The sequence below is a fragment of the Mustela lutreola genome, chromosome 9, assembly GCF_030435805.1.
Source record: "Mustela lutreola isolate mMusLut2 chromosome 9, mMusLut2.pri, whole genome shotgun sequence".
In the NCBI taxonomy this organism is placed as follows: Eukaryota; Metazoa; Chordata; class Mammalia; order Carnivora; family Mustelidae; genus Mustela; species Mustela lutreola.
The window spans coordinates 34,850,468-34,875,752 of record NC_081298.1 but is presented as its reverse complement, the minus strand read 5'-3'; the positions used below and the strand labels follow the sequence as shown (position 1 = coordinate 34,875,752).

At 41.5% G+C, this 25,285-nt stretch overlaps 1 protein-coding gene across 7 annotated transcripts in view; it reads right to left on the bottom strand.

The window, feature by feature from the left end:
* PLCB4 (phospholipase C beta 4) overlaps positions 1 to 25,285 on the bottom strand; it is a 411,299-nt gene that overhangs the window by 6,212 nt on the left and 379,802 nt on the right. For all 7 annotated transcript variants that reach the window (XM_059134009.1, XM_059134005.1, XM_059134003.1 and 4 more), the window contains 8 exons: positions 22,881 to 22,930; positions 22,679 to 22,744; positions 12,166 to 12,281; positions 10,804 to 10,879; positions 8,831 to 9,006; positions 6,287 to 6,388; positions 970 to 1,027; positions 456 to 542 (listed from right to left, as the gene is read on the bottom strand). In XM_059134009.1, coding sequence (XP_058989992.1) covers positions 456 to 542; positions 970 to 1,027; positions 6,287 to 6,388; positions 8,831 to 9,006; positions 10,804 to 10,879; positions 12,166 to 12,281; positions 22,679 to 22,744; positions 22,881 to 22,930 — 731 coding nt within the window. The remainder of the gene's footprint in view (positions 1 to 455; positions 543 to 969; positions 1,028 to 6,286; positions 6,389 to 8,830; positions 9,007 to 10,803; positions 10,880 to 12,165; positions 12,282 to 22,678; positions 22,745 to 22,880; positions 22,931 to 25,285) is intronic.

Below are 25,285 nucleotides of genomic sequence, written 5' to 3'. Positions count from 1 at the left end.
GTTTTGGCAGCTCCTTTCTGTGGGTCCCACTTGAAAGCCCTGAGATTGTTTTAGGACTTTGCTTTTAGATTGACATTGAAAAAAGGTAGTTTCTCTCATCTGCTCTTAAGCATAGCAAATGTTTGAATTTGCTCACTCCTACGTTGCAAATTCTAAAACTGTAAATGAAAATGAAAAAAATAATTTGTAACTTTCCTCTTCTCTTCTCAGAGGCATCATTCTTAGAACCATCACCATCTATTCAAAGGATGACTTTGGGTTCCCCGCTATGCCCCCCACCATGGCTGTATTCCTCTCCCAGTTCCAAAAAGAATTCTTTGTCTTATTTGATGAAATGGGGAATATACAGAAAAAGGGGTCACATGTTTACTAGCCACCTTTCCACGCCACTACTCATGGCATCTGCCCCCCAAAGCAGGCTGGCTCTGTCTTTTCATGCCTTTTAGGTAAGATACCTGCTCATTCTGTTTCTCTAGGAACTCGAGGTGTTCAAGCTGGACTTTTTTCAACTGATCCATTTCTTTGGACTGTTTCATTGCAAGCTGTAAAAAAGAAAAATTCGGATAAACTTTGGGTTGTAATCTGAAAACTTACAGATGAGGTATGACTGTAAGTTTACAATTTAACTGAGGGAGATGTTTATTTAAAAAATCAAGAAAAATAGTCTGAAAACTGAAGAGTTTAAACCCATAATTATTAGCGGGAAGATCTTCTCTGCTAAAATCTTCTCAGAACATAATAGAATACTTATGCACAATTAAAGCTTGGCTTTCTTTTCCATATAAAATGGTGCCAGATTAATACCTATCAAGATTTAAGTGATAGATTAGTTAGCTCTCAGGGAGCAGGCAAGAGAAGCTGGAATGTTTAATGTACAGAAAAATCAAATTAAACAAATTACCCAGAAGAGGTTTGATACCTAAGCATGAGTTATTGTTTAGAGTGCCAAAAAAATTACAAAATACTTACTCTCTTTCTTTCTTCCAGAAACTTTTTGGTGTTGCTGCTATTTAACTCCCTGACTCGCCTAAAAGTAATAGGTACAAATAACAGTTGGCATGACGTTGAATAGAATTAACATAACATTACATAAGAAAGTGTTATATTCCATTTAATTCTCTGGATGGGATTATCACTTTTCCTAATTTTTGCGGAATTTTTAAAGACATAATGCAGAGAGAGAAATACAAACCTCTTTGTACCCATCACTCAGGCTAATTAGTATTAATGTTCTGCCCTCCTTGGCTCATCTTTTTAAAGGAAACAAAGTGTTACAGATACAATTAAAGTCCCTTTTGTATTTTTCCAGATTCTATTTCCCTCCTTCCTTTCTCTCTAGACATAACCACTATTTTGAGTTTGGTGTGGAGCTTCCCATCCATGTTTTAACATTTTTATTCCATATGGATTTATATCCCCTTTGTAATATATACAAACACTTCTCAAACTTTTGGGTGCCTACAAATCGAATGGAGATACTGTCAAAAACACAGATTGCTGGGCTCACTACCAGAGGATCTGATTCAGTGGGTTTGGAGTGGGGCCCAAGATTCTGCATTTCTAACAGGCTCCCAAGTGATGCTGCTGGTCTCCATTGTTCTGTTTCCCAAATTTACATAAATGGTAACCTACTCTGGGTTTCTCCCCATAACTTAAAACTTAGCTGAGGTTCTAGAGATATAACCATGTTGCAAACTATTTCATTACTTTCATCGTTGTATGGATTTTTCCATTTATGAAGAGAATACAATATTTCCAGTTTGCCATTAATGACAAATAGGTTATTTCTCAACAATGCTCCAATGATCTGGTGCATAGGGCCCTGCAATGCTTGGCGGGCTGACAGTCTGTTGATTTAATAAATGTAGGGCATACCTTTCTGTGCATATGAACATGAACTTCTCTAAGGTATATGCCTGGATTTGCAGATTGGTAGGGAATGAACAGCTTGATCTTTACTCCAAAGTGCTTATCTTTATTGGCATTCATAACCAGGGTCTGAATGCTACACTTCCTTCAGGTCTTTGCCCATTCTTGGTATTGTCAGACATTCACTTTTGTGTCAATTAGTTCTGTGAAATGGCATAACTACCAGCAAGGCTGGCATGATTTTTCTGACTGAATAGACCTCTAACTGATTGAATTTCCATAAACCTATGCATCTCTTCAGGTTTTCTCCTTCTTTTTCAGTCAGTTTTGGTTATTGGTATTTTTCTAGACAATTTCTATTCCCTTTAAGTGTTCAAACTCACTGCCAGTATCTTTAAGTAGTCTTCATTTTCAAAAATACTGATTAGATCTGCAGTGATTTCTCCTTTTTATTTATTTATTTATTAAATATTTTATTTATTTATTTGACAGACAGAGATCACAAGTAGGCAGAGAGAGAGGTGGAGGCAGGCTCCCTGCTGAGCAGAGAGCCCAATGCAGGGCTTGATCCCAGGACCCTGGAATCATGACCTGAGCTGAAGGCAGAGGCTTAACCCACTGAGCCACCCAGGTGCCCTCTGTATTTATTTCTATATTACTAACTTGTGCTTTTTCGCCTCTTGAGCAGTCTTGCTGGAGGGTCACTGGTTTTCTCTTTTTTCAAATAATAAGTTTTTGTTTTTGGTGATATTCTGCATTGCGTTTTGCTTTCTACTTCGTACTTTCTGCTTTTTTATTTCTCCCCATCTGAGATCTTTAGGTTCATCCTGTATTTCTAATTTTAGACTCTCTTGAGTGTTTAACTCACTAGTTTGCATTTATTTTATAAAGTATATACACCTAGGGGCACCTGTGTGGCTCAGGGAAGCATCTGGCCCTTGATTTCAGCTAAAGTCAGGATCTCAGGGTTGTGAGATCAACCCCTCGCTGGGCTCCCTGTTGGGCATGGAGGCGGCTTAACATTCTTTCTCTTCCTCTGCCTCCCACTTGCACTCTCTCCCTCTCTCTTAAAAAAATGTATATACAGTGAGTCTATAATTAATTCTCAATCTAAACATCACTTTAGCTACCTTCTTTTTTTTTTAAGGTGGAAACATTTAAGATTTAAGACCTACTCTCTAAGCAATTTTCAAGAATATAATACTGTTAACTATAATCACCACACTCAATATTATATATCTGGAACTTACTCATCTGATAACTGGAAGCCTATCCCCTTTAACATTTTCCCATTTCTCCACTCCCTTAACTCCTGGAAACCATTGTTTTACTCTAAGTGAAAGCATACATTATTTGTCTTTCTCTGGTTTATTTCACTGAACATTATGGCCTCAAGGTCCTTCAATGTTGTCACACATACTAAAATTTCCTTCTTTTTAAATGGCTGGATAATATTTCTCTGTGTGTGTGTGTGTGTGTGTGTGTGCGCACGCGCGTGTATGAGGACATACAATGACACTGACTTTATCTATTCATCCACTCATGGGCACTGAGGTATTTCCAGGTCTTAGCTACTTGAATAATGCTGCAATGAACACAGGTGTGCAGATATTGCTTTGGTATAGTGACTTCATTTCCTTCAGATAGCTACCCAGAAGTGGGGTTGTAAGATTATATGGTATTTCTATTTTTAATTTTTGAAGGAACTTCCATATTGTTTTTATAGTGGACGCACCCATTTACATGACCCCAACAAAGCAGAAAGCTCCTCTTTTCTCCACATCTTCACCAATACTTCTTTCTTATCTTTTTGATAAATAGCCATTCTAACAGGGATGAGGTTTTATTTCATTGTGGGTTTGATTTGCATCTCCCTGATGATTAGTCACCTTGAACACTTTTCATGTACCCCTTGACCATTTGTATGTTTTCTTCATAAAAATGTCTATTCAGGTTCTCTGCCCATTTAAAAATCAGATTGTTTTGTTGTTGAGTTGTATGAGTTCCTTAAGTATATTTGGATATTAATCCCTGAGACATGGTTTACAAATATTTTTTCCCATTCCATAGGTTGCCTCTTCATTTTGTTGATTCGTTTGCTATGTGCTTTAGCTCCCTTCTACACACTGATAGACAGTACTTGCATTGTTGTTCCATTTTCAGTGTTGCACTGTTTCTGTTAAAATGTCCTCGTTGACTCAGGAATAGAAGTCAGCTTCTATAGGTCCTTCTAAGCTATCTGATTGTAGCTTCTTAGATTTTATTTCTCAGTACATTGGTAAAGTGGGCACACATACATAATGCGTGTGTTTGCACACACGAAATATTTTTAAAACCAGCTATTTGTAGGTGTTTTAGTACCATCTACCACGGGAGACAACATCAAAACAAAAACGTTAAAAATTTCATTAATTATCAGTAACTTAGAATTTAAGATAATTTGACCTCAACTGGGTTGAAGTCAACTTTGTAACACACTTGAAAAAAGTGATAAAGAGCTCTTTAATGATTAGCACATTTATCCAAATGAATTCTGTATTTTCAGGGAAACTAAAATAGTTCATATTGATGGGGTTTTCCCATGGCTGGAATATTTTACATTTCTGAGCTAAAGCAGAGGTCATTTCTACTATACAAGGCCCTTAAACAAAGTTCCTTGTCTGAGAATAAAAAAAGAACCACAACTGGATGGTGCAAAGTATTGATTAAACTGAGTAATCATTTCCCTAGATGTTGACTTCATGTTGACTGAGAAATTTCTCAGCCAACATTTTATTTTATTTATTTATTTGACAGAGAGAGAGACAGCAAGGGAGGGAACACAAGCAGGGGAAGCGGGAGAGGGAGAACCAGGCTTCCCACTGAGCAGGGAGCCTGAAGTTGGGGCTCAATCCCAGGACCCTGGGATCATGACCTGAGCAGAAGGCGGACGCATGACTGACTCAGCCATCCAGGTGCCCCTCGGCCAACATTTTACAAAGGCAATTCATTTCCAAGTCAAATTACTGTGGAATTCCATACCCAACTGATGACCCATTCCCAATTGTACTTAATTCAAATAACACTTCTGCATGAAAATGCACTGGGTGGCATGATGCTTCATATTTTATCGTATTTCATGGTTAATATTATTTATAATTGAGTTGTGTTTTTAAAGAAATCAGTGAAATTGAGGTAGTTGGACAGCAGTTGTGGCCACATTCAAAACAAAAAGGCAGGGGTGCCTGGGTAGCTCACGCGTTAGGTGTCTGACTTCAGTTCAGGTCATGATGCCAGGGTGCTGGGATCGAGCCCCAACATTGGGCTCCCTACTTAGTGGGAAGTTGACTTCTCTCTCTCACTCCCCCTACTTGTGTTCCCTCTCTGTCATATAAATAAAATCTTAAACACAAAAAACCCGAAAAGAATAAAAAATCCCTAAAACACAAAGAGGCAACATCTGGTATCCAGTGAGCCTTCATAAGAGACCACATAGACAGGGAAACTGTGAAACACAGGCACTTTCCTTTGCAGCCGCAAAGTTCTCCAGCAGCTCAGCCTCTAGCTCAGGGAGAGCAGACTGTCTTGAAGCCCTCAACACCATCACGTCTCAGTCCCAAGAGCTAATCTTCACGTGGCTCGGTTATTTTGGGATCACTGAGAATCAAGGGATCTCAATGCCCTCTCTTGGGTGACAGGACTCCGGATACCCTCTCAAATCCTGTGTGCCTAAGGAGTTTGCACCTGGAACCTTCTCTGGAGGTCACACACACCCTCCCCCAGTCCCAGGTGGCAAATGGCTGATCAACACAGAAGTACAAAAGCCAGATGCCCTTGGTTCAAAGAGATCAGATCAGTGGTGCAGCTTATCCTCCAGATCAGGCTTAGATCAGGCTGAAGAGGGACTGTAGTGGAGACCGATATACCCTTGCTCTGTCACTGCCTTGGACCCTCCCTGTTTCCCCTACTCCTCTTCTCTGAAGATCCCTTCCTCAGTAAATGATTTGCATCTGAGTTCCTGTCTAGGTCTCTGTTTCTAGAAAACCCAACCCAAGACAAGGTGGAACCAGAAAACTCGAGTGGGGACTTTTGAGGTGTTCCCTGGGTTCAGGGACAGCACAAGGCAAATCAAAGGGAGAAAACTGCCCTCCTACAGGCTGCTAGTCAGAACCATCCTGTCCAGAATGCACCCATACCTGAGCAGGTGAGCTTCTTGCGTATTTTATGCAATTTGGTGTGTAGAACGAGTGTACATATTTTACTGGTGGTAGTGAACAATCAGAAGACCAGTGTTCTATAGCAGCCAGAATACATCTGCATAGCAGTTCTAACAGCAGAATTCATAGGATTATGAGTAGTGTGTGTGTGCACATACAAGCGTTGTTTTTATGTCTCCAAGCCAATGTTCCATCCCTGCAGGGAGTGTGCTCAGGCTTACCTTTCCCGTTCAGCTTTGTTCTTGATAGATTTATCTTGGCTGATGGCTTTGCTGTTTTCCATAGAAATCTTAGCCTGGTGTGCTCGCATTTCCTTGCTTTCCCTAAGTATTCAAAGTAAAGAAATAGGGGTTGGGGGGGAAATGGACAGTTAGTGTTTAGTGGGTACAGAGTTTCAACTGGGGAAGGTGAAAAAGTCTGGGAGACCAACAGTAGCAACAGCTACACAACAGTGGGAGTGTACTGACTGCCACACACTTTTAAAAGGCACCTGGGTGGCTTAGTCAGTTCGGCCGGTTCAGGTCATGATCCCAGGGTCCTGGGATCGAGCTCCTCGTGGGGCTCCCTGCTCAGGGAGGAGTCTGGTTCTCTCTTTCCCTCTGTTCCTTTTCTCTGTCTCACATTAAAAAAATCCTTAAAAAATGGTTAAAATGGCAAATTTTATGTTATAGATATTTTACTATAATAAAACAATTCTACAAATAACAACAGGACTACGTTTGCTTTTTTTTTTTTTTTTTTCAGTATTAAGCTCATCAAGTTATTTTGTATTCTGTGGGAAAGAGGGAAAGAGCTCCAATACATGAGAAGTAGAAGTGGGTCACCTACTGAGGAAGTGCCAGTGATGAACGGGAATAAAGAGACATTACGTTTCTCCATTAAAAACATATTTTCCAGTTTTGCCCTACATTTCTTGGGATCAGATGGCCTGGAAGAGAGAGGATGTTCTGAACCTCACTAGTGACATTCATGTTCTCTGACAGCCCATGGGAAGGAAGGGGACTGAGTAGTTTCAGATAAGCATGGGATATCGGAGGGCTGGGGAGGGGAGGAAGCTTACATAAGGCCCCTGATCCCTGCATGTGCTAGGATGTCGGTGTGTATATGAGAAAGACTCATAGATTATTTATGTGTACATTAAAGGTATACATTTTGGAACATTGAAATTAGTATTATTAGCAAAAAATTTTTTCTGGAACCTATAGGGGTCTCTTTGAAATCCTGCCTGGAAACAAATGACCAAGAGGAGTCAGGTGTTCTAAGTAGTGTCCGGACTGTCTCAAAAGAGATGGACAACACTGGGCCCACAGAGACAAGAAAACGCACAGAAACTCCTGGGCCCAAGCAAATGGCTCTCCAGTTGTTCCTTCATTTGGTGTTATCAACCGACCATTTCCTTATTAATTCATTCGACAAGCACTTCTCAGTGTGGCTGGCCAGTCTTAAAGGGGGCAAGATTTTTTTTAACCAAGAGCAACAGCTGTGACTGTAAGGAAGACATACATCACACAGAGTGCTTGAGAAAACATCCAAATGCCCCTGTTACTTGGGAAAATGTCCTGGCTGTGCATTTATTTTTTAAGGAAATTAGTAATTAGGTTATACTTTCTTCAAATAACTTCCGAAGCAATGCAAGAGTTAGTGAACTTTTTCTTTTGAGAGCTAAATTCTTGTTTTTTATTTTTTTTTCATTCACTGACAAGAAAGAGGAGAGAGGAGTAGCCTCATCCTGTAAAGTATCTTTGGAGAAGGAGGGATGGTTACAGTCTGGTACCATGGCAGCGGTCAAAGACAGAGTGGTGAGCAGACCTTTTTGTGTACTCAATCAAGAGCATCTCTCAGGGGGAAAAAAAAAAAAAAAACAAAAGACCATTCCTAACCTATACATCTTCATAGGATACTTTAAAACGGATAGGGGACCTCAAGCAAACTTAGCACCTTCTACCTTCTTTAGTTGTCTTGAATGAGAATTGGCCACCATGTTCTTATGGATGGATCGATCTCTCCAGAACCAGGCTGGGAATTCATGAACGTGCCCAGATGATTTTTGCAGTTAGCATTGAAAAATGTTTTTGTTTGCTTTGTTCGTATAATGCTTCTATTTTCTACTCTTGTGTGTGTATCAATAGACCTAACAGTGGCATATGGGAGGCATGAAGGGCGAAGCCGCCAAGCTGGAACAAAGCAGTGATCAAAGGATGTAATTGACATGGACGCTCTTCTGCTGGGGGTGGGGAATCTAGCTCATCATTTGCAGAATTTAAAAAGGATTCTTCAATTCATAAACCAATACTTCTTCACTGTTTCTTGATTAGGCCTATCTTCCTAAAATTCCTAGAAGTCTTAATCATGTAAAGTAGGATCTCACCACACTTAGCCACTGAATGATCAGGTCCGAACTTATCAAGGAACTTAACTGGTTGGTGTTCATCTCTTTCTGTGTCCTCTCTCCTAAGAGGCTCCAGGCTACTTTCCAGAGCCCAGCATTGGGCCTAACACGTTGTGAAGCCTCCATGACTGTTCTGGAGTCAGCCGAGCTCCTTTGGGCTGCTCTGCTTTTTAAGTACACATCCGATACTATTTGTAATTCAACTGAATTTTTCATGTGCATGTTAAGACCTTGCTAACACTTGTAAGCACTTTGATGGCAGAGGCCATTGCTTATAGTTCACGTTGCTTGCCTCAGCTGTATGACATGATACTTGTAACAGCTCAGGACTACTACAAAATGAGCAGTTCCCTCTGGAGAAGGCGCACTTGCCTACCTGTCATGGGACATTTTCAGCTGCTGGGTTTGCTGCTCATGGGCATTGATCAGTAGTTTTCTCAGGAGCTCACACTGCTGGCTGAGGTGTAGGTCCCGGATTTCTTGCTCCTCAGCACTGTGGGTGTTGATCATTTCTGACCACTCCTTTGTGTGCTGGGCCACTATCTCTTTGACCTGTGTTGAAGGAAAGAAGGGATGGTGCCATTTGGAACTCTCACAGATCAAGTATAAAATGAAAACACAGGATCCTTTGTGTGTTTCAAATCCCACCCACCAGTTTAGCTAGTGAATGAGGAGACACTCCAACCTGAAAAAAAATATGGACTAATCCATGGGAATCAGGAAGTCATAGCTTCTTAAAATAATCCATCACTTTGGTTTTAAATATTCAGCCATGACCTGTGATTTCATTGCCTAACTTGTCCATGTTCCCTTTTGTCGGGACTCTGACTTCCTTTATGGATTCTTTCAGCTTCTCATTTCCTCGTGCTCTTCCCGCTTCACATCCACAAGGCCACAGGTCTGAATGGAAAAACCCTATGTTCTCTTATGGCTGGATTATGACTCATTGTGTCAACCCTACCAGATGTTGGGGTAGAAAGTCTCCCCCTCCCCATATCTGTGCTCTTTGCAATGTGGTTTTGTACCTTTCCTTGTCAAGAGCTAGTGTCCATTTCCCCACCTCCTTGAATCTGGCTGCCCTTGGGACTTGCTTCATCCACAAGACAGTGGCCTTGGGACAGAGCCTAGGCTAGCCTGCTGGAAGATGAGAGATCATACAGGAAAAAGCAACCAGCCACCAGCTAATGACCAGGGTATCTGAGTACAGCCGTCCATCCCAGTTGATTGCAGACACATGAGTGAACCTAATCAAATACCTAGAACTACTCAACAGAGTATGGCCCAAATTCTGACACACTCAATTATAGGGTAATAACTGGGAGGTGTCTGAAGTCACTGAAGTTTGAACCGGTGTACTGTGAAGCAAAAGCTAGCTGGTATCATGGCCAAGGTTTCTACTTTCCTCCTTTCCTATCTGTGCAAAGCTTCTAGAAGTCACAGCATGTGTCTCAGAGACACAGAGCTTCCTGCCTCTGTAACTTCACACAAGGGACACAAAATACATTGCATGAGGAGAACCTCCGTTAAAACCACATTACTTGCCCATGTGAGCAGGAGGGCTACTGGCAAGATGATAGAGCTGTGTGGAGACACAGAGAGGCTGGCTGGTTTGACCAAAAGCTAGAGTTGGAAGTTTTAAGAGTACCCTCTCCCCTTCTATAACTATTATTGCTAGAAGAATTATTTGGGTCCTTGACTGGAACTGTGCTCAGTTCCTCAAAGGTCTTCAAGCTAGTTAGTCTCCCAAGTTCTTATTTTCTTGTGCTTTTGGGGAAATATGAGTAATTGAACTCATCTCCTATAACGTCAGCTCTTGTTTGTTTTCCCCATCCTAAACTTCCACAGCAAAGTTAGAATGGGATAAGAATCCGCTTTGGTGAATGCTGTGAAGTGTGTAAACCTGGTGATTCACAGACCTGTACTCCTGGGGATAAAAATATATGTTTATAAAAAATAAAAAATTAAAAAAAAAAAAGAATGAGATAAGAATCAAAGAGTTACTCAATCCCCAGGTTGGGGGCTTTTCTTCCTATGTTTAATGTTATTTCTCCAGAGAAGCATGTTCTGTATTTTATATAGTATTTGTCCTGTTTCACTTGATGCCCCGGAGGCAGGAGGCAGACAGCGTAGACAGATGGTATGCCTATCTCTATAGATGAAGGAAATGGTGTTCCATGAATGGACCTTTTCAAAGCCAGTGAGTCTGGAATGAATGTGAACGCAGAGACCCCTTGACTTCTCAGAGCAGCCCCAGGTTACTGTTATTTCTGATTTAGGTTAGGTAGGGTTTCTAAAAAATTACAAAGGATCTTCTGCAAGTTCCTGCTGTAAAAATAGGCATTTTCTTACCTTAGATTTGTGATCTGATGTCAGTGTCTGAATTTTAATTTCAGTTTCTTTTTTCATTTCGAGACAATTACTTCCCCTGAAAATGGAAAATCATAAATGTGTGCCAGATGTTAGATTTCTTCCCATTCCCATGGGGCCTTGCTCCAAAGCTTTCTAATGAAGACAATTTGTTCATCAAACATGGGATGCCATGGCTCATTGGGCAACATCAGTATTTCTAGTAATAGATGTACACCTTACAAAACCTCTATATCATGATTACTCAATTCAACCACTACACAAAGAGACACTTCCCATCTAACAATGATTTCATTGTTAAGGGTCTGTGGTCAGAGTTTCCATTTTGGTTCCTGCTTTTCTCAAGGCTAATTTTTCATTTATTCAATAAAATATTATTGGAGATAATAACTAGAAAATAAGTCCTCAGCCTGGAAGTGAATTTTTAAATTCTTTCTGGTTATAAGGCCAGATTTTTGTCTTTTACACATGCCAGCAAGGCAGAAAATAGCATTTCTTGGCATCCTAGGGCAATTTTTGCTTTTTATTCCATTGTGACTAGGAAATACATACGAGGCAATTTCCCAACAACCATTATTGCTTATTTCAGTGATAATTTTTTCCTTTTGGAAAATCTGTAGTGTAGCTGAAATCAGAACAGGTCCCAAGCTTCTGCCTTCAGCATAAACGCTCTGATGTATTATGGCCCAAGTCAGAATGCCTCATTATATTATGGAGAATGTCTCTGAGAGAAGCATTATTCTAAAAATGCTAGGACTCTGATCAAATCTATTACTTCTCAAGGGCAGGCATAGAGGATGCTCTCCCTCTAGTCTGTTATTCATTGAGCTTGTGCCATCACAGAAAGATCCCCCTGGCTTAATTCTAGACAAAACTGTTTTATAGTAAATGCAGTAAGAGAGTTTAACAGTCTTGTCTGTTGGCATCCGCTGAAGATTCTTGTAATATTAAAAATCAAGACTGCATTTTTTTTTTTCCCTCAGGAGGGCATCAAACTTATTTTCTGGCTATGCAAAAGGATTTCTGTAATTTCAGAATTTCCCAACTTTAGCTTGCCCTTCCTTCTGCCCCCATTCGCCTGAAAGATACCTGAGTGGAAAATGCATGAGAGACATATTTACGGGGTCATCAACGAACGGCAGTCCAACTGGAATAAAGCTCCTCTTTTCTACTTCAATCCCTGCCCTCAGTTGGACGAGTCTCTTATTTTCCAGGAATATTTTTTAATGGGATGAAAACACAGTCAAGACTACATTCTTCTTTGACCCAAACAGTTAACTGAACTGTAGGGAAAGACAAAAATATAAAAAGGCAAAAAGCATCCAGAAGGTAAAGAGCCATTACCCTTTCTTCTTCATCGCTTTCTCTAGGATTTTCTCATGCGTCGACTTCTCTTTGTCGTACTGTGCCACCATCTTGTCAACTTGTGTGCAGTGCAACTTCTGCATTGTGCTGTGCTCCTGAAGGAGAAGAATCTGCTGTCACAAGGTGGACTCTGGCAGGGTCTGACAGAATTTACCTGTGTTGGGGCTGGCATGATTTTCAATAGCTTTCCCAGAACATCAGTTTGAGGTGAAACCAGTTCTGAGAAGTGGAAGGATTTCCAATCTCCCACCCAACACAAGAGTTTCTGGTACTGGGGCAGCCCCAACAAAGGAGTATATATCCTCAGCCTGAAGAACATGCCTACAGAACATGCCCAAAAGGTATCCCGGCCCACTACTGGGCAGGACCAATCATCCCAAAGTCCTCTCTTCTACACATACATGTTCTCCACAGAACTTCTACCCACTCATCTTTGTTCTGTTGGAGACCACTAATTAATTAGTCTACAGGGCCTTCCATGCCTTGGTTCTCAAATACACAAGTTTAGCTACCATACCTTCTCTATTTCACATGCTAAGTGTAACTATTCACATGTGATATGGCTTCTAAATACGCAACATATTTTTGGAAGATCTTTTTCTTTTTTTTTTTAAAGATTGTATTTTATTATTTATGTGACAGACAGAAACCACAAGCAGGCAGAGAGGCAGGCAGAGAGAGAGAGAGGAGGAAGCAGGCTCCCCGCTGAGCAGAGAACCCGAGGCGGGGCTCCATCCCAGGACCCTGAGACCACGACCAGAGCCGAAGGCAGAGGCTTCAACCCACTGAGCCACCCAACAGTAAGAATTGCCAGTAGGGTTGTTACTGTCAGCTGACTTCAAATCCCCATCATGCCTTTGTGGGAAGACTTGGAGAAGACAGGTGCTGGGTGGGGGAGATCCTCAGGACAGGAACTGACAATGGGGACAAGAGAGTGGTCCAAGGTTGCTGTGGATTTGAGATCAGGGAATTGTATGGAACTGTATCTTCCTTAATTTGTGGTTGGAATATCTCATAAATCTAGCCCCGTTGCCAATATGTGTGTGCTTTGTGTTATAAACACATTTCAGCCAGGGCTTTTGCAGTGTGGTAGACTGGGTTAAGGACATGGGTTCTTCAGGCTTAAGTCCTAGGGCAACTCATCTAGCCTCTTGGTCTGTTCATCTTTATAACTGGGATAGAGATATCTAGGTCACAAGGTTGTTAGGACTGAAAGTAAATATAGTAATATTTCAAATGCCTGTTACACCTTATTCAAATTATAGTAACATGTTCATATTATTCAATATCTATGATAATATACAGAGAGTGACTTGGGATAAAGGAGAACAAGTAGAATGATTAAATCAATCAACGTTCCCTCCCCACTGAATCAGCCCCCTCAGGAAATCAACATGTTAAGGTCTCCTTACTTGAATGGATTTAACTCCTCTTGCATTGCTGTGGACAACAAGGAGCCTACTAAAATGCCTTACTAATAATCTTCCTTTTAAGATTTAAAGGCATCACACCTGCCCAGCACATGTGTTAATTTTCCTGGGAAAATAAATAAGGAACTCTGTGCAAGTGCAGATTTAAACAGATTAGAATAATCTTTCTGCTTTCCTGTTTCTTGCAAGTACCAAAGGGAGGGTGGAGAGGACCGTTCTTTAAATAGCCTAGTGCAGCACAAGAAAAGGAGTGGATTTTGTCTTGGAAGTACACTGACAGATTATTTCTTAAGGAAATATTCTGGTGAATCTTATTAACCCAATTAGAGATGACAATGAGGCTGTTTGTGACAAAAGGCATTCATGATGGATTCCGGTAGGTAAGACAGGCTCTGTGAAGGCAGCGCAAGTCTGTTCAGCAATACATGGCAAAAAACTTGGTTCATAGCAGGTGCTCATTAAATATTTGTTGTTCATGGGGCTCCTGGGTAGCTCAGTTGGTTAAGCCTCTGCCTTTGGCTCAGGTCCTGATCCCAGGGTCCTGGGATCCAGCCCCACATTGGGCTCTCTGCTCAGCAGGGAGCCTGCTTCCCCCTCCCCCTCTGCCTGCCTCTCTGCCTACTTGTGATGTCTCTCTCTCTCTGTGTCAAATAAATTAATAAAATATATATATATTTGTTGTTCAAATGGAAAACAAAAAAGCCAAGGGAAAACAGCAGTCAGTAATTCTGGTCTTAGTTCAGTCAGTAATTAGCCAAGTGGCCTTGTACAACTTACATAAATCTTTCCAGCCCTCACCTTCTTTCTTAGAAAACTGTAACAAGAGCCATTTGTCCCACCTCATTCATGGGTTGGTTATGAGCTGCAAAGTTACCGAATGTATGCAGGAGTAATATGGAAAACAAGGGGGCACCCAGGTGGCTCTGTAGGTTAACCATTTGCCTTCAGCTCAGGTCATGATCCTGGGGTCCTGGGATCAAGTCTTGCATCAGGCTCCTTGCTCAGCGAAGAGCCTGCTTTTCCTTCTCTCTTTGCCCCTCTCCCTGCTTGTGCTTTCTCTCTCAAATGAATACAATCTTTAAAAAAGAAGTATGGAAAATTAGAAGCACATTGAGTCAGAATGATTACTGTTAATACAAATAACAAAGCTGATCTTGAAAATTCATCTCTGTGTTTCTGTTTCCAGATCCCGCTTTTCCTTTCACAAAGGAACGGGCTCCTAATTATGTGACGGTGGTGAAGCCTCAGCTTCCTGAAGTGTAAAAGAGAAGAGCCAGGAAATGGTCTCTCTGTCCATTTTAACTCAGAAAAAGTCTATCATTGGTTATATTCCTTGGTCCTTAATTAAATCACGAGACACCATCGAAGGGGCATAATTTTTTTTTTCATTCATTCAGGTGAAGAGTACCAAAATGTTGACTGGAAAATCAATCTTAGTTGGGATATTTTTGGGGAGAATACCTATACAGCTTTTAGCAGGATTTACAGGTTTCTTATTAGAGTTAAGAGTAAATTCATCTTCTTATGGGACAGACTTCTGCTGCAATTCATTCTTGTGACTGATGGGGCAGTGGGCATGAATGACTATACCACAAATATTGCTGAAAAACTGGATTAAGTCATGTTTGCTCAGCATGAAATTCTGAGGTCACCAGTAAGCTGCTTCTGTGGGTGCTTGCCCTGTCTTTTCCTAACAGAGTTGTGGGTCTGGCACTGCGGTCTGACCGCTAATTACAATTGACAAGTTTAAGAGCAGTCTTGATGTTATCAGCTGAATTGCTTGCATAGCAAAGAACAAATTCTCCATGAGTAGATTTACTGAATGCCACATGTTAGTCGGTTTCTCAGGCATTTCATTTGACTCATCCGCTGGTGATCCTGCAAACCAGTGGCCCCAGCGATGCATTCTGCCGACAAACGTGAGATTTCTCCCCGCTCTACATGATGTTTTTGAGAGAAGACCAAATTAGGACTAATATTTAAAGATCTAGAAGTTCATATAAGATTTCATATTTTAGGGGCACCTGGGTGGCTCAGTGGGTTAAAGCCTCTGCCTTTGACTCAGGTCATGATCACAGGGTCCTGGGATTGAGCCCTGCATCGGGCTCTCTACTCGTCAGGGAGCCTGCTTCCTCCTCCTCTCTCTCTGCCTGCCTCTCTGCCTACTTGTGGTCTCTGCCTGTCAAATAAATAAATAAAATCTTAAAAAAAAAAAGAAAAGATTTCATATTTTAGTAGTCCCCTTTCGAGATGAAGCTGGCCCATGGACTCTCAAGGCACCGATGGTGGGGAGCTAAGTCTAATTTGCCTTTTGGGTGGGAATGAATGCTCTTTTCCTCTGTCTGACCAACTGCCTTAATCTACTTGCTTAGTCCCTAGAGGCATTTAAGTTGTAATTATTCTTCTAACATGTTGCTGGGCATACTTACCAAACTTTGCTCTAAGGATCTGACCACATCAGACGGTTGAACAGTATGCCCATTTCTTACTGAAAGAAGCCCCAGTTCTGGACTCTAGTGACTCATGCATTATTAGGGGAGATTACTGTCATTTAGTTCTGCTTTTGCTATCTCTCATCTAATGGACACTTGAAAACCATTCCCCCTAGTTTCCATTTCAAATTAGAGAGCTGGTTCTAGAAAGTGAGAAACACAGAGAAGTCTGATTGCCAGATGCACTCACAGGGTCAAAAGCAATGGCCAATGGCCATTGCCAACTGCCCAAGGCATGTTAACTAGCATCCTAATCTCATTTGGGGCTCACATGGCCATCATCCCTAACTTTTCTGCTTGGTGTCCTAAAAGCAGCTCACACACCTACTTCTGTGTCCCTCTTGCAGAAGGCAGATCCTCATAACCACAAGTCCTCCTCCATCCTATAGCTAACCTTCAAGTTGGAGAAGATTTCTTTTGCATATGACATTTGTGTCTTAAGCCACTGGGATTTAGCTCTTGGATTCCCTTTAGTTCTAAAAAGTGGCATTACTTAGCTAGGCTGACATCTGAGAGCTGAGAGTGCCCTACAGTCCCAATATGGACTAGGCAGGAGTCTCTGCTCTTAGTTGCCAGCTGCCAAGGTTGATACATGGACGCTGTGCTTGGAAGCATACAGCCTGGGCCAGGTTCCCTCCTGGGGAACCTATAAAGTAGGTTACTTTATAACCCAAGGCCTTAGGGTGGCAAATCTTAGCCCCATGTTAGGGGGCTCCAAAATTGTTAAAGGGGGTTGTAATGTGTTGTTTCACAGAGAGGCTGGAAGTATTTATTCTCATTAGTGCTTGACAATATGTCAAAATCTGTTTTTGTAAGGAGGCCTCATCCTCAGCTTGCTGGAAATTAGGGGGACTTCCACTAAGGGGTCAAGGGACATAATAGAGTACCAAGTTATATTCCTAAAGAAACAATTCTCAAAATGTAATGTGTGCAGGAGAGGTGCTGAAATTTATCTCCTAGATCTCTTCTTGGAGATTATAACTAAGTCTCAGATGCAAGAATATGCAGTTTTTACAAAGTTTCCACTTCTTGGTCCAAGGATCATATGTTGAAAAAACAGTCCCAAAAGAGGCCAAGATATTTGTGCCCTAAGAGGATCATGACTGGTTTTAAAAACCTTTTACTGAGGCCATCAAGAAGATGTAAGAAATAAAAATCAATGTGGGAGTACTCAGAGATAACGCAGTAGAGTGGTTAGGAGTGTGAATTTCACTACTGGGTGTGTGAAAACATTAACTCCAAAAGATATATGGACCTTTGGAATTACAATAGCCAGGTTGTAGAAGCAATGCATGTGTCCACTGATGGATAAAGAAATCCATGGATTTTTTTTTTTATCTTTATCCATACACGGATAAAGTGTATATGTGAGTGTACACACACTCACATATACATCTAAAATGGAATATTATGCAGCCATAAAAAGGATGAGATCATGCCATTTGCAACAGCTTGGATGGATATAGAGGGTATTATGGTAAATGAAGTAACTCAGAGAAAGACAAGTACCAAATGATTTCACTAAAAAAACCCAAAACTAAATGAAGAAACAAACAAAAAGCAGAATCTGACCTATAAATACACACTTATGGCTGCCAGAGGAGAAGGGAGTTGGGAGATGGGCAAAATGGGCAAAGGAGAGTGGGAAATATAGGCTTCCAGTTATGGAATGAATAGGTCACATGAATAAGAAGTACAACATAAGGAATATAGTCAATGCTATTGTAACAGCATCATATGGTACAGATGCAGCCACACTTGTGGTGAGCACAGCACAGTGCACAAACTTATCAGATCCCTACACTGCACACCTGGAACTAACTGAACATCATATGTCAACTATACAAAAAAAAAAAAAAATCTTGAGTTCTGGAGTCAGAATTTTGATTGACATCCTAAGTCCACCATTTAAAAGCTAGGTGGTTTAGTCAAACTGTGTTCTTTTAAGCATAAATCATCTCCCCGTACAAATGATTAGTAGAATGTTTACAAAAATAGCCACAATTCATGCTCTCTCTGTATCCACTCTCTCCATCCCCCCCTACTTTGTAATGTTGTGGCTCCAACATTCCTGTAAATGCTTCATCTTAGAAGATAGTTCAGATGAGACCATGACAAGTATTAGGGAGATACTGTAGACTGAAAAATTATAGAAAGTTTATATACAGGAAGCTCAATTTCAAATAATTATTTGAAACCCTTAGTTAAAATAGATGAAATGCATTTTTAATAAATGGTGATAATGTGGTGAGTTGTAAAAGGTGTGGGTTAGATGTACGCAAATGAGGCCCATAATCAGCATTAACTAGTTATATGGCTGGAGATAAGGGACTCACCTCTTTGAATTTCATTTTATTTGTTTTTAAGAATGTGGACAGTGTTACTTAGGTTTCAGGGATAGTGTGAGGAGTTGCAAATGTGCATAAAATGTGTAACACAAGGGTGCCTGGGTGGCTCAGTTGGTTAAGTGTCTAACTCTTTTTTTTTTTTTTTAAGATTTTATTTATTTATTTGACACAGAGAGATCACAAGTAGGCAGAGAGGCAGGCAGAGAGAGAGAGAGGAGGAAGCAGGCTCCCTGCTGAGCAGAGAGCCCAATGCGGGATATTGCTCCCAGGATCCTGAGATCATGACCTGAGCCGAAGGCAGTGGCTTAACCCACTGAGCCACCCAGGTGCCCAAGTGTCTAACTCTTGATTTCAGCTCAGGTTATGATCTCAAGGCCGTGGGACAGAGCCCCTAGTTGGGCTCTGCACTGGGTATGGGGCCTACTTAAGATTCTCTCCTCTTAAAAATATATATGTTTATAAAAAATAAAAAATTAAAAAAAAAAAAAGATTCTCTCCTCTCTCTTCCTCTGTAACCGCTCCAAAATGTGTAACACAAAACTGACACTAAATAAATGTTAGCTTTATTAGTAGTCTTATTATAGAAACACTACAGAGCTACCCTATGACACAGCAATTACACTACTAGGTATTTACTCAAAGATAGTGATCCAAAGGGGTACCTGCACCCCAGTGTTTACAGAGGCAACATCCACAACAGCTAAGCTATAAAAACAGCCCAGATGTTCATTGAGAAATGAATGGATAAAGATGTGGACTGTGTGTGTGTGTGTGTGTGTGTGTGTGTAAAATGGAATATTACTCAGCCATCAAAACATGAAATCTTACATTTGCAACAAAGTAGGTAGAACTAGAGGGTATTATGCTAAGCAAAATAAATCAATTAGAGACAGACAAGTGTCATATGATTTCACCCATGTGGAATTTAAGAAAGAAAACAGGATCATAGAGGAAGATAGGGGAAAAAATAAGACAGAAACAAAGGGAGACAAATCATGAGACGCTTAACTACAGGAAACGAACTGGCACTGCTGGAGGGGAGGTCAGTGGGAGGATGGGGTAACTGACCGACAGGCATTAAGGAGGACGCATGACGTAATGAGCACTGGGTATTGTATGCAACTGGTGAATCACTGACCTCTGAAACTAATAATATGCTAGATGCTAATTGAATTTAAAAAAAAAAAGAAAGAAGAAAAAACCTTACAAAAACACCACAGAATTCAGAATTCATAAATTATACTGCCAAAGCTATCTGAACAAAGCAGGTCCCCTGTGTATTTAATGTGGGAGAAGCTCATAATCACACAGTTGTAATGGGAACTTCTGCAGTGCATGAAGGTCTGAAAAAGAAGCTGTGAAATGCATTGCCCTGCTCAGAAATGCTCCTGGAAAGCTCTCTGGAAAGCAACAGGCAAGCATGGCATATCTTATCAGGGTAATTTTCTCAGTTGTTCGACCTAAGGCGTTTTGAACACTTCCTCCAAAAATGCACACTAAAGCCGTTCTGTAAGTCCACACAAATGCAGATAGTTGGATCTAGGGAAATTTAAAATCTCCTTTTAGGTATCGATTCTACTCTATAATATGGGATTCCAAGAAGCTTGTTTGTTTTCTACAAAGAAAAGCAACATGGATTCCCTCAGCCACCTGGGATCTACTGGTTATTAAGCAACATGGAGATGTCCCTGCCAACAAGCGTGAAGAAATGGGATTGGCTGAATGAAATACAGTGGTGTCTGGGGGTGGGGGGAAGATCTAACAAGGCCAGCTCGAACGTATCACAGAATAATAATTTTCCACCTATTAATGGACTGACTGTTTCTATTCCCCCTCTGAATTCCTATGTCAAAGCCCTCATTCCCAATGTGATGGAATTTGGAGGTGGGTCTTTGGGGGATGACTGGATGAGGGTAGAGTCCTCAGAGATGGAATCAGTCCCCTTAGAAGAAGAGACATGAGAGAAATGATAGTTCTTTCCACCATGTGAGGACATAGCAAGGAGGCTCTTTGAAGTTCAGGAAGGGGGCTCTCAGGTGGCAAAGAACCTGCGGCACCTTGACCTTGGGACGTTCAGCCTCCAGACTCTAAGAAATAAATATCTGTTGTTTAAACCACCTGGTCCATGCCAGTTTGTTACAGTGGCCCAAGCTGATGTCAACACCATCTTTATTTGCCACTTTTCTGATAAAGCAGATGGTACTATCTGTTGACCTGAGTGAGCTTGGACTCAAAGGTCCAGATGAGGAAATCAACAGATAACTTTGCTCTGTGGTACGTAGGTCATGTTCTCAAGAATCAAGGACCATTTCTTATTAGCTGTACAGATAATAAGTGCATGGAGACACCTTCCAGGCTAGATGGGGATGTTCCTAACATCCCATGGGCTACCCCTGCATTTGATGCAACAAGAGCAACTTGTCTACTTACCAAAGCATATGATGTCCTTCACAGAATAATGCAGTAAATGTATGGGTGCCAGACTCAGGTGGTTTGGGTTAAAATTTTGGCTCTGCAGCTTTCCGATGTGAAGTGAGTAGCTCAACTGCTTAACCTCCCTAATCATTAATTTCTTAATTACACATGCAAAATGGAGACTTATGTAGCATTTGTCTTCTAGGGTGGAGAATATTAAACGAAACAATATATATAAAGCGATGAGCACAGCATCTGGAAAGCACTGAGCATGCAAAAATTCCAGCCACTATCCTCCTCATTTTTATCATTGGTCACAGTATACGTTTCCTGGTCGTGCCTCAAGGAAATATTTAACAAGGGTGAGGTCAAAAGTTGGAAGTTTCCCTGAAGCCCACAGGCCATGGATATGCCTGCCTCAGTGACAGGGATCCAAATTGAATGGAAGGAAGATCTGGGGGACACTGTCTTACAATGAGGGTACCAAGTCCATCCCCATCACCAAAGTCAGGTAAGTTGCCTTTTCTCCCTCTTTCCTGTGGCCTTTCCATATTCTAGGTTGTTGCCAATGGCCAACAAAATCGAAAGCTCTGCTTTAAGCAGCTCTGTCCCCAATAGTCCCACACTTCTAAAAATCTATGGCAAGAGTCCCCTATGGGCAATACAAAGGAATTCTATTAAATGGACTTATTCATGACATTTAGGAGCAGAGAGTGTGCAGAGCAAACCCACTGAGCTATCAGTTCTGTAACACAGGGGATATTACGAGGCCTCGATTAGGATGAATTTCTCCAAGAAGCACAGACTTAAAATGGAGTCCAGGAGCCCCACAGTCTAATATTTGGAGTGATTCAGAGAGAACGTCACTCAAGTCTGGCTCTGTAGGACATGCCTTAGTTTGAGGACTGAGTCAGAGTACAAAGAAGTGGAATGCAAAATCAGTTTATAAAGAACTCTGAAGTCCTTTAAGAAATTGAGTTTCTCTTGCTCCCGTTGCCCTACACGATGAACCCACACGTTACCCTTCCAGCCCCAGGGGGTTGTTGTGATCCATGTTGGGAAGGAAAGAGGAATTATGTTCTCCTCCTTTCCCTGTAAGGAGTGATGGGGAACAAGACGATGCCTGAGTGTGGTGAAGTTTCCAACCCACATGAGAACTCCTGAGGCCAGATGCTGTTGTTCTCTTGAACTTGCCACCAACTCTCAGCATTTCTCACAATCACTGTCAAAAAAACCCTCTTCTTATGGGCAAAAAGGAAAAACAATCTATTTCAGAAGTAGGCCACTGAGCAGAGTTTACATAATGGGGAAATTGAGAAGTGTCCCCTTCTCCTGGAGCTGTGGGTGAGAGGTTCAGAGCCCGCTAGTACCCCCCTCTGTGCACTGTGTGGCAACCGACTGGCAAGCCAGGAGCTCTGGGTGCCTTTAGGCTAATTGAGACTATGAGCTGGTCTTCCAGAGTCTGAGGATGGCCCACTATTTTAGATAAAGTCCAACTACTAAATGATTTTGAAAGGGGCGAAGCTTTGTTATGCTTTTGAAAGAACTGTTAGAAATGCAGATTACAAATCAGTGATGGCCAATCCCCAAAGCAGTCTGTTTTTAAATTTCATTTGCCAATCAGTGAAAATGAAGGTACTACCGTCCAATTGGCGGGGGTCAGTTTCTAAGCCATGGTTTTGCCTGTGAAGAGTCCACTCCACAGAATAACGACTTGAGGTTTTCATCAGAGAGCAAAGAGTAGAAAACAAACAAGCAAGAAAAATCGTACACACATACTTAGGTACACACATTCAACACACCCTACCTTTGCGTGTTTCTTCTTTAAAGAATTTAGCTCCTTCTGCTGTTTCTTTAAGTGCTTCAGGTAAGCCTGCGGAGGCAACAAAGAGAGTACCAAATCAGTGTTTTGCAACCACGATGAATACATCTGGTGAGAAACAAAAGTCTATCAGTGTCACCAATATGTGTCACACAAGAGTGCTTGCAAAATGAGTGAGCCATTTTACCTTCATCTGCTTCAAATCTTCTATCCTCACTTGAGGGATAAGTTCGATACCTTAAAAAAAAATTAAATCACTGTGTGTATTAAAAATTAGAATAACCGATAACACAAAATTCACCATTTTGAAATCTCATCTAAAGATTTTGAAGCAGCTTTACATGTAAAGTTATGGATATAAACATCTTCATTTCTTACTACAAAGCAATTAACTAGACACTTCACTGGCAGGCTTACTGTCTTCGGGCAGGTTCCTTACAAGCAGAGCCTGAGCTGGAGTTCTGTGTGCATGTGACTTACTGAGGGAGGGCTCTCAGGAGAAACCCCAGAAGCGAGAGAAGCAGAATAGGGCAGAGGAAGTAGGCAGGGGGCACTTCCGGCCAAAATCCAACCTGATCCTGCTGGGGGCTCTTAAGCATAAATGCCGGACCTTGAGGTAAGAGACTGGGCTTTCATCACCCCAGAACAGCCAGCCACTGGCTTCAGAGACTCTACAAAACCTTCCAGGCATTTCCAGGCAAGGGAACTCCCACAGTCTGAGGGCAATCCTCTGAGAAAGTGGCAGCTGTGATTTGCAATCAGCCAATACACAGAACAGCTGGAGGGCGGGCGTGCTAAGCCCACAAAGGATATCAGATCAGGCACTGCAGCATCTGTGAGTGTTCCTTTACTCTTTGTATTTCAGGGTCTATCATCCCAGTCAACTACCTCCCTCTTCATCGTCATCAAAGAACAAAACTTTTTTTTTTTTCTCAGCTGTTTTGATCAAATGTAATTTTTAGGCAATAGGCTATTGAGAACTGCCATGCCTTCAACACACAGGAAATCCTGGACTCAAACTGTGGTATAACAGGATGCTGACACGAGGACCCGGAGTCACATACTCCATTATCCTGCTACTGGAGGGATGCTAGGCCAGGTGTTGTCATGGCAACTGGAGTTGTTGGAGAATCCCCAAACATTTTCTGTTGGACTGCAGACTTTTCATCTTACAAATTGAGAGGAATGTGTGTTTTGTACTCTAATTGAATTCCATTAGACTCCAAAAAGTGAGGGATGAGATATTCAAGAAAGAGAGGCCTTGAATCCCAGGCTCTTGGTTTTTAGTTTTGTTCATTTTAAGAGGAGGTGCACAGCCAGTGTGTGGGTAGGAAGTCGGGAAAGGGAGTTAGGGCTAAGAGAAATCGGTCCTGGGATCTATACCATCTATGATAGGGGCGTCCAGAGAACCTGGGGCTCTTCTTCATCTCCTAAGTCTGATGTCACAAGGCAACTCCCTGCTTTACCGCAAGAGCAAGGGGGCGCTATAGGGCAGAGATGTGAATCTTGCCTGTAAAATGAACAGAGGATTGGGATGCGTGCTCCTCCTCCAGAAAGCTAACAAATATTAAGACTGAAACCAGTCCAATGAGACTTCTCTTTTGGTCTTGGTTAAAGTAAATTTTGATTAACGGGAACCTACGCAAACATGAACTTGGTTTTACATTTTTTGGGGAAAGATAGAAATAACTTGTAAAAATTTTAGTTCCTATTAACGATGTATCTAGGAAACACCCACAATCTGCATGCAGAACAGGAACTGGTACATGCTTAGTTCCCTCTGTGGGCCTACCAAAGTGTGTCTGACAGAACCTTGGCAGGGTTCTATGTGGGGGCTGTCCAATGGAGAGCCACGAGCTATGTGTGCCTCTGGGCACCTGAACTGTGGATAGTGCAAATAAAGAGTTCAAAGGTTCATTTTAATGTTGAAATTTATAGAGCCACACGTTGCTAGTGGCTGCTCCACTGGCCAGTGTAGTTCTACGAGCTTCCCTGGTTAAGGGAAGGGTTAAGTACAGAACTTTGGGGTCCAAAGATTGTAGTTAATTCAAGTCTCACTACGTCAAGTTTTTGTTCTGATCAACAAAGCTCAAAAAGAACTTATTTGCTCTCAAGCCACCTTTTGGAGGCCAACTCAGAGTTTAGTTTTAATTCCTTAAAAATCAATGCCTGGTCAGTCAGCATGGAAGCTAATTTTAAATGAGGAATATGGTTGTGGCCCTACCTACTAGCTGAATGTTAGCACACGGGACCAATCATTTCTTACGGTGACACCTCTTAGGATATTTTGTTTCATCCACAGGAAACTATATAGAATTGGCCTTCAAATGTCCATATGATAATTTTACAAATAATCATGGATGTTATATATCTACTCATGGGAGCAACCCGTCAAGAAGGGAATCTAGAAATATATGAACAATGATGATTCTGTTGGTTCATGAGCCCACTGCCTGTCCAGATGAGTGACCATAGGGGTATCCAGGAGAGTGTGGGGATGACTTAGCAAAGTGCACTATGTGGAAGTTCTTTTCATTAGGGAGTCTAAAACCTTTCTAAAACTATGGATATGGTACCCAGGACCCTAAATTG